The sequence below is a fragment of the Sinocyclocheilus grahami genome, unplaced genomic scaffold, assembly GCF_001515645.1.
Source record: "Sinocyclocheilus grahami isolate Dianchi unplaced genomic scaffold, SAMN03320097.WGS_v1.1 scaffold117.1, whole genome shotgun sequence".
Taxonomy (NCBI): domain Eukaryota; kingdom Metazoa; phylum Chordata; class Actinopteri; order Cypriniformes; family Cyprinidae; genus Sinocyclocheilus; species Sinocyclocheilus grahami.
Genome location: NW_015505296.1, coordinates 307740 through 317728, shown reverse-complemented (window position 1 = coordinate 317728; position 9989 = coordinate 307740). Strand labels below are relative to the sequence as shown.

Sequence of the window (9989 nt, the reverse complement as noted above, 5' to 3'; positions counted from 1 at the left end):
ATATATACTTTGTCATTTATTTATTGAGAAAAATGATGCTGTGATAAATATTTGTGAGTGGCAAAAGTATGTGCTTTCAGTATCTGGTCTGACCCCCTTTTGCGTCTTCTATATATTTAATATGTAAAATACAGAACCAGTATTTCTGCACTGCAACAGCCTCCTGTTTATAATAAATGCTAAAACTGTGTAGATTACTCTGGAGGTAAAAGGTAAAATTTGCAGTAACCAAACTGAAGTAAATAATTTAAAGCAAAAATAAAAAAGGAAACCACTATGCATCCTAGTGACCTGATATAGTTTGTCTCTGATCCATAACCAGTGACAACATGACACGGCTGTGTTGTAAACAGCTGCCCATTTATTCACAGAAGACAATTTTTCCAATCCCTGCAAAGCTTACGTGTTTCTTAACTTACTGCTCAATCTTAAAAATAAAAAAAAGATTATAAATATTCTAACAATTAATTAGTTTCATGCCATTTTCAAACAAACAAGCTGTTCAAGTTCCCCTTGTAATCAAGAATGAACATAATGTTGCTAAAAAATGAGAAAGAAAAATAGTAACATTTGTTTGATGTGTGGGTAAAGTAAAGGGTACAAAAATAGCAAAATGTTGACATAAGGATAATAAAAAGGCATGAAATAATTTCTGGCTACAACCTCTGTTATTACATAATTTCTTCTTTCTCGCAAAACATTAACTTTGTTCTTCTTTAACCATTCTTTGGTAGAACGACTTGTGTGCTTGGGGTCGTTGTCTTGCTGCATGACCCACTTTCTCTTGAGATTCAGTTCTCGGACAGGTGCCCTGACATTTTCCTTCAGAATTTGCTGGTATAATTCAGAAGTCATTGTTCCTTCAATGATGGCAAGCCGTCCTGGACCAGATGCAGCAAAACAGGCCCAAACCATGATACTACCACCACCATGTTTCACAGATGGGATAAGGTTCTTATGCTGGAATGCAGTGTTTTCTTTCTCCAAACATAACGCTGCTCATTTAAACCAAAATGTTCTATTTTGTTCTCATCCATCCACTAAATATTTCTCCAGTATTCCTCTGGCTTGTCCACATGATCTTTAGCAAACTGCAGATGAGCAGCATGTTCTTTTTGGAGAACAGTGTATTTCTCCTTGCGACTCTGCCATGGACACCATGCTTGTTCAGTGCTCTCCTGATGAAAACAAACAAGCTGTTCAAGTTCCCCTTGTAATCAAGAATGAACATAATGTTGCTAAAAAATGAGAAAAAAAATAGTAACATTTGTTTGATGTGTGGGTAAAGTAAAGGGTACAAAAATAGCAAAATGTTGACATTAGGATAATAAAAAGGCATGAAATAATTTCTGGCTACAACCTCTGTTATTACATAATTTCTTCTTTCTCATAAAAAAGTAAATCATACAACTATGAAACTTTCCTTACATCTTTTCTAGCCTGATGAGCAACACCAACTCTTTTTCTGAGGTCCTCAGAGATCTCATTTGTTTGTGCCATAATACACTTCCACAGACATGACCAGACTTTGATAGATCCCTGTTCTTTAAATAAAACAGGGCACACACTGACACCTGATAGTTACCTCACTGATTAAAAACACCTCTGAACAGATGGACTCTAATTTCACCTTAGCAAAATGTTGACATTAGGATAATAAAAAGGCATGAAATAATTTCTGGCTACAACCTCTGTTATTACATAATTTCTTCTTTCTCATAAAAAAGTAAATCATACAACTATGAAACTTTCCTTACATCACACATGCACTCTTAACAATAACAATTCCAAAGGGGTGGTTTCACAGTGAAGCCATAGAAGAACCATTTAGAAACCTTTCAGTGTACAGATCTTAAACATCTTATTTTACTTTTTCCACTATAAAGGACATTTTGTGCAATGGAAAGATTGCATAGATGTTAAAGGTTCTTCGTGGAACCACATATGCCAATAAAAAAACTTTATTTTTAAGAGTGTGGCAAACTTTATATATATAAAATTCTTTCTTTTACCAATTTTTAACACATAAAACACTCTGATAAAACACTTCCTACTACTAGCATAGCACTTCTGATCCCGTGCGACTGGTGAATCAGACAGCCACACTGTTTGGGATTCTGTCTGGCGACAGATAGTAGTAAGGCAGCTTCTTTCCGTCATTTCGGCTCTTGATGACGTTAGTCAGTTCTGCAAGTTTCTTGCAGAATTTCACCATGGCCTCCTTCACAGGTTTTTCAATGAAGTGTTCATCTGGATACATACCTAGGAACAACTGCAAAAATCATACCTTTCAGTATTTGTCATCGCTCACATAGTTTTTATATATTCATAGATGTTCACTTATTTCAGACCTCATTTTCTTGAAACTGACTGAGGGCCCACACGGCTCCCAGATGCCAGCAGGAGCGTCCTCGGTCAGGCAGACTCTCCACTATGTACTTCAAATCCACTTCGCCCTTCTTTGTAGGAGGAGGCTTCCGCATGGTTGGAGGGGAATTTGGGATCCATGAACACCAGTCAAACTGGAGTAAAGTTTCAGAACATTGATATTAGCCTTGGACTTTTGCTGTTCATTTTACTTTACAACTAAATATTACAGAAACATTATTGTGTGTTACCTGGCCAAAGTTTACTCCAGCATGTTGTGCAGAAGCAGTGAAGATGACGATAGTTAGATACTCCACCAGCTGCTCTTTAGTTTTTAAAGTCTTGGGAAACTCTGCACACAATGATAATGTGTCATCACATTTACTGTACATTCATGAGAACACAATGTGGCCTGTAAATAAAGGCTAGTAGCCCTAAAATTGCAGAAGCAGTGAAGATGACGATAGTTAGATACTCCACCAGCTGCTCTTTAGTTTTTAAAGTCTTGGGAAACTCTGCACACAATGATAATGTGTCATCACATTTACATTCATGAGAACACAATGTGGCCTGTAAATAAAGGCTAGTAGCCCTAAAATGAATTAGTAGTTGAGGATTTGCGAACAAAAAGATTTGAGGTTCAGTCCACCTGCTGAAAAGAACTGGAAAGTTGCTGATGCCATAAATATATTCTGTCACCTTGAGCAAACTATATTTAATCCCAGACTTCTTTTTATTATTATATATAAAACAACCATACTCACCCTTGTTAAAAAGTGAACTTAACTGTACTGAATGTGCAATTTTAATGTACTTCAAATCTTAAAATTATATATTTTTAAAAGCTGTACTTGCAGAAAATGTATCATTGAAATAAAAGGCCACTTAAGTGTAAGTACACATTCTTGACTATGTTTCTTAACACACTTTTAAAAAGTGCACTTTGAAATAATGTCAAATTAAACATTTTGTTAACACTTTATTTTAAGGACCAATTCTCACTATTAATAGTTGTTTATTAGCATGCATATGACTAGCATAATGGCTGATTATTAGTACTTATAAACCACATATTAATGCCTTATTCTGCAGTTTTAGATCCCTTAATCCTACCCCATACCTAAACTTAAAAACGACCTTACTAACTATTAATAAGCAGCAAATATGAGTTTGTTCAGGGAAAACTCTTAGGGAAAACATAGTGAATATGTGTTCCCTAATCTAAAGTATTTTAAAGTACATTTTTAATTGTTATTTTAATTTTGATGTGATGACTAACATACTAAAGCACATATAAAGCACTTGATCATAACTTTTACTGTAGTGTGTTATTCAATATTACACTCAAAGTCAATATATTTAAATGTACAAAATTGCAACACCATCATTACAAAATACAAATGTGTAATTATTACAAATATATTTAAATACAAGACATACAAGTTTCAATAGAAATTACATTAAACTATAGTTTACCGTAAATGCTTGTCAGTACATCTGGGTGTACACTTTAACCATATTTCAAAAACTATAGAAGTAATTCTGAAATTTATATTAATAGTAATCCTGAAAACTCCTACTATTCAAAAAGCACTCTAAAGATCAGCTAATTGCATTTAATATAAATTGAAACTATAATACATTTTCATTTAATTGAAATGAACATGCAATTAAGTGTCTTAACACATTACATAAGTATATTTAAGTATATTCTTTCCATAATAAGTACCGTACTCTTTTCGAAGGTATACTAAATTGTACTCCTTTGTGTTATGCAATTTTGTGCATATATTTACCACAGAAGTCAAAATCCTGCATTCCAAAGCTGCAAACATCTTTCACAAATGCCTGGATCTCTTCGTCTTCCTGGACCGTCTCATCTTTGTCATAGTAGATGTTCACTACATCTGTCACAAAACTAGGAAGAGATCAAATCAATATCAAATTATTGAACAAAAAAGGTCTTTTTAATTCCTTTACAAACTGAATGTCCACACTTCATTTTGTAACATACTTTATCACTGCCTCCCAGACGCTGCAGCCATCATCTCTGTAGAAGTAGTAGGGCAGTTCCTCCTGGCTGTCCATGCCTCGTGCTTTTATGGCCTCTGGGAAACACAAGGACCTGTATGTGAACTGTTTCATGGACTTCTGGACCAGTTCTACGTGGCCACCTCCACCTGTCCCATTAGCCTGTGGGACAAAAAACTGCTGTAATACTTAAGACTTTGGTAAAATGTTACTGTAACTGAACAGTTAGCTCCAATCTAAGTTTGCATCACTATGTGTCTGCGCATATCCAGACTGTCAGTCTGTGAATTAGTGGTGGGGATTTTTCAGTGACCAGTTTCAGTTTTTTGCATCAGTACACCAGTAGGTGCAGACAAGTTATGAATGAATCAGTGCATCATTCACTCAGCTGATTCATTCATCAACACGCACTGATTCATTCAGTCTTTATAAGTGAGTCACTGAATTATTAAAAACTGGCTGTAATTGCTTATTCTTGGTTAACTTCTTCTTGATATATTTAATGTATACATGCAATATAAATTTTTACACAATAATGATTTAACACAGACAGGAAGTTCGGCCAATTATGGCATTATTGGTATAATAAAACTAATCAAAAGCTATTAGTATTTTGACCAATGTGGGAAAATGGGTGTCGTTAGACTCTGAATGCCGAACTAAATGTAAAGAGACCGGTCTTTTGGGCCAAACTGTTTAGAAGTTATAAGTAATAATAGCCATTTTTCTCCTGATCACTAGGTGCCAAAAGGTACCCTCAGGTCCTGGTTGTCATAACACAAGCCAAGTTTGGTCTTAAAGGGTTAGTTCACCCAAAAATGAAAATTAGCTTGTGTTTTACTCACCCTCAAAGCATCCTAGGTGTATGTGACTTTCTTATTTCAGACGAATCCAATCAGAGTTATATAAAAAATTTGTCCTGGGCCTGGCCCCTCCAAGCCTTTCAATGGGGGTAAGCGCGTGTTGGTTGTCAACAGTTCAGAAGACGTGAAATAAAGTGCGCGCATGTAATCAAACGTCCCTCACACGGCTCCGGGGGATGAATAAAGGCCTCCTGTAGAGAATCCATGCGGATGACGTAGGATGTATGCGTCATGTGCGTGCCTCTGAGAAATGCAGGAGCAAACTTACTTTAGCAAAGGAAAACCAGTCTCCTCTTGGCTTATATCGAAATCCTCCAACATTTTTCTTTACAAATCCTCGTTTTGTGCTTCTAATTCGTGAACGGCATTTTGTTTTGTTTTGTCTCCGCGTTCGTCACTTATCACGCAACGCCGACGTCCTACGTCATCCACCTGGACATCTTCCACGTACGACAGTCAGCGGAAGTGGGGAAAAAGGGTTTATTACATTTGAAATATGGATATTTATCTTACAAAAATGCATGGATTCGCTACAGGAGGCCTTTATTCACCCCCTGGAGTCGTGTGAGGGACGTTTTATTATGGATGCACACACTTTATTTCACGTCTCCTGAACTGTTGACAACCAACACCTGCTTACCCCCATTGAAAGACTTGGAGGGGCCAGAACGATTTTTAATATAACTCCGACTGGATTCCTCTGAAAGAAGAAAGTCACATACACCTAGGATACACCTAGGATGCTTTGAGGGTGAGTAAAGCTAATTTTCATTTTTGGGTGAACTAACCCTTTAATACGGTTGAGTGTTCCAGAGATATAACCTCATATCCACTTTAGTGTGCTCTTCATAGAAGTAGTTCATAAATGGTTTGACTAATCAACTTAAATTTTTTTTGGAAAATTCAAAATGGTGGAAAAATGACTTCACAGGTGCAATAAAATCTGAAAGAATTTTGTTTCTAGCCCCTACGGTTCAGAAGTTAATAGTATAAACATGAGTGGAATTTTGGACAGTTGGTGGCGCTAGAGGGAATGATTTAATGTTCAGACTGGGCTCTATGTTGCCAGATTTCACAACTTCTTACAACACACTCTCAGAAAAAATGTACAAAAGCTGTCACTGGGGCAGTACCTTTTCAAAAGGTACACTTTTGTACCTTTTAGGTACTAACCTTTAAGGTACCAATATGGACTGTTTAGGTACAAAGGTGTGCCTTTTGAAAAGGTGACAGCTTTTGTACCTTTTTTTCTGAGAGTGCATGGTTCTATGGGCTGCCTTAGGCTTCTAGAGCGGAAGAAGACGAAAAAAGAAGAAGAACACTAACAATTACATTAGTTGCCTTTGGAGGAAGTGAACAATTAGAGGAAGGGGACACTTCTGACCTTGTCGAAGAGTCCACACTCACAGATGAGCTGCTCACGAGCCTTGGTGTTAATAGCAATGGTGAAACGGATGTGAGGTAACAGCAACTGAAGGAGCAGAGGATGTCTCTTAGAATGTATAATCAGCCATACATAGGACATGGACATTGTTTACTCATGACTTATTTAATTCTATACAGAGAACAAAGAACTTACCTTAAAAACAGGATGAACTGCAGGCAGCTGTCTGAACATGGCTATGCCAAAGACCTCAGATATCAGATGTGTCCTGAGAAGATGTGTGACTGTCTGGTGTACGTGGAAGTCTGAAGATCTCACCCAGATCTTGGCCAGCAACCAGTCGTGCTCATCATCACTTGGGAGGAAGATGGGATTATCTTCTCCTGGGCTCTGCCCCAGCTATGTCAATAATATAGAGGTCATTTTCAAAACTCATTCAGCCTATTTTTATAGACAGTCATTTAAGCAATTGGGTTACAGTTTTCGATAGTCCACTTTGGACATTCTACTAACTGTAAGTAACTTTGCAACTACATGTTAACTAACTCTCATTAGAACATTAGTAGATAGGGTTAGTAGAATAAGTTGTCATACTTGCAAAGTTACTTATAGTCAGTAGAACATCTGTTGAGCAACCATCAAAATAAAGTGTTATTAAATATTAAACAGAAAAATGAAACAGTCTACTAATACTCTAATGACTGCTTGTTGACATGTAGTTGCAAAGTTACTTATAGGTAGTAGAATGCCTAAAGTGGACTATCAAAATAAAGTCACAAAATCATTTTCAATTATAATAATATTTCACAGTATTGTGGTTTTTACTTTATTTTTGACAATAAATGCAGCCTTGGTGAGCATAAGAGTCTTCTTTCAAAAACATCTTATCGACCCAAAAATTTTGAATGGTAGTGTATATATATTTTTATTTATTCATTTGTTTTGGGATATTTTCAAAGGCATCTATTATCAACAGTATTTTTGCACAAAACATATGCTGAAAATTAGCAGAACAATGTATACCTACTGATGAAAAGATCAGCAATTTTTTAATCAAGAGTGTATCATTGTTCAACTAAACAGTCAATACTGAAAGATATTGTATGGTGTTCACTGTGTTTCTCTCTTGTTTTCATTCTTAGATAGAAAAGTGAAATAGTGAAAAAGTGAAATGTTTTTCAAGAAAACATTTCTTGTCCCCTTTGTGTTAAATTGCTTGTATTCTCAGTTTTTCCAATTGCTTCTGACAAAGCATCTACTAAACTAATAAGTTTTTCTAATTTCACACGGCAGCGTGATAAAAGAAATGGAGAAGCAGAAAAGATCTTATCACATACTGTGCTGTGTCTGATACTGAGGCTTTCAGCACATGAGCTTGTTTTGTGTGTAGTTCAGATACCTGGATGGCGATTGGCATGATTTTGTTCTGACTGTTCTTATAAAGCAGACAGATGGGTGCAGCCAAGTACTGAAGGGTGCATGGGTCTGTGGCATTGGGAGTAACACCATCTAATAGCTCATAGTCAGCTATAAAGATGTTTCCTTCCTGAAAAGCAAGATACTACATTTGTACTAAAACCATGTTGCATGCCGAATAGACACAGATAAGCATGTGTTGCGAGTGAATCATACTGCACATGCCAATCTACTCATGGATTTTGGATCGCATACCTTGAGCTCTTCTTCCAGCGTGAGACCCCTCTCCAAACTGTCCTCAAGAATCTTTTGTGTGACTGGAAATTTGTCAGGAATTTCTGTGCATTTCCTGATGACCACTGGATTACAGCCGTTCAAGAACTGGTATCCGAACATGAAGTCTTCCTTCCAATGCTCCATCACATACTCTGTGCAAAGGACACAAGTAATAAAATAAAAATGCCTATCAAATAAAAATAATTTGTATGTATTATAACAGATGAGAGTGTTTGTGAGACGAATAATTGTGTAATGTGCAATTCTTGAAAGTTGAAAAAGATATTGTAAAGATTATGTATGCTGGCGGTTCAAACCTGATATTGTATTCTTAATTCTCACAAATATACGCTCAAAGTCTGCAAAATCTCCCCATGAAGACTGGAACATGTGCATGAACTGGTTTACGCAGAGATTTTCGATCCTAAGGAATGAAACACAGTCATTTAAATAATGGTACATATGACCTATGATCTGTTATATTGAATAATATATAAAAATAATAAATAAAAAGAGAGACATTTACTTGAATAGTCTACCCTTGTGGAAAAGAAGTACACTTGAGCATACTTTTTAAAAAGAGTAGTTTTTCCAGAACTAATATACTTCAAAGGAATATATTCAATGAACTGAACGTAATGTTTTTGGACACTTAATCACATGTTATTAGCAAATTACTGAAATATTATTATTTTTACATTTTAAATCCAATTAGTTGAACTTAAAAGTGTTTTTATGCCCATTTAAGTAGGACTTAAGTACATTTTCATATATAATTTCATAACTGCTTCTATTGTCTTTGAAATGGCTAGTGCACTGCCATGGTAAAATAAAACAATGTAATTTAATGTAATTTCTTTACATAATTAATTAATATTTTAGTTTAGATTATCTGCAAGTCTAGTTTTTAATTTTTTTTTATTTGAAGTATACTACAAGTGCACATTTAATAAAACTAAGCACACTTGTTTTTCACAATGATAATCCAGGCTTTCTCACAATCTTTTCCCACATACTAAACTCAACATCTGAACTTCATGCATTAAAAAATGAGGTGTTGTGATAATCTAACTGTCACTGTGCCTGCAGATACATACATGTGGTAAACACATGTATGCGTGCGACTGAGAACGACACTTCTCAAAACTATTTACATCATCAACACAATTGACCAAATCTGCAGTTGCCTCCTTTTAACAGTCACACTTTTACATGAGCACAGGCCAGCACAGTTCTTTAAAGGGTTAGTTCACCCAAAAATTAAAATTCTGTCATTAATTACTCACCCTCATGTTGTTCGAAACCCGTAAGACCTTTGTTCATCTTCGGAACACAATTTAAGATATTTTTGATGAAATCTGAGGGCTCTCTGACCCTCCCATAGACAGCAAGGTAACTACCACGTTCAAGGTCCAGAAAAGTACCAAGATGATCGACAAAGTAGTCCGTGTGACATCAGTGGTTCAACTGTAAAGTTACGAAGCTACGAGAATACTTTTTTGCGCAAAGAAAACAAAAATAACGACTTTATTCCACATTTTTATCTCTACTTTGGACGTGCGTTCACGACAGTATCATGACGTGAGCGTGTTCGCGCGCTGACCCAGATCGGACTACTTTGTCGATCATCTTGGTACTTTTCTGGACCTTGA

General features: G+C 36.0%; 1 protein-coding gene across 1 annotated transcript in view; it reads right to left on the bottom strand.

Annotated features, from left to right (window-relative positions):
* Positions 1-2010: 2010 nt before the first annotated feature.
* Positions 2011-9989, bottom strand: part of LOC107589586 (arachidonate 5-lipoxygenase-like) — a 12111-nt gene continuing 4132 nt past the window's right edge. The window contains exons 5-14 of the mRNA XM_016278068.1: positions 8655-8761; positions 8317-8489; positions 8045-8191; positions 6841-7044; positions 6646-6732; positions 4382-4560; positions 4164-4285; positions 2619-2719; positions 2352-2522; positions 2011-2272 (exon numbers count right to left, since the gene is read on the bottom strand). Of these exons, the coding sequence (XP_016133554.1) occupies positions 2093-2272; positions 2352-2522; positions 2619-2719; positions 4164-4285; positions 4382-4560; positions 6646-6732; positions 6841-7044; positions 8045-8191; positions 8317-8489; positions 8655-8761 (1471 nt within the window). The 3' untranslated portion in view covers positions 2011-2092. The remainder of the gene's footprint in view (positions 2273-2351; positions 2523-2618; positions 2720-4163; positions 4286-4381; positions 4561-6645; positions 6733-6840; positions 7045-8044; positions 8192-8316; positions 8490-8654; positions 8762-9989) is intronic.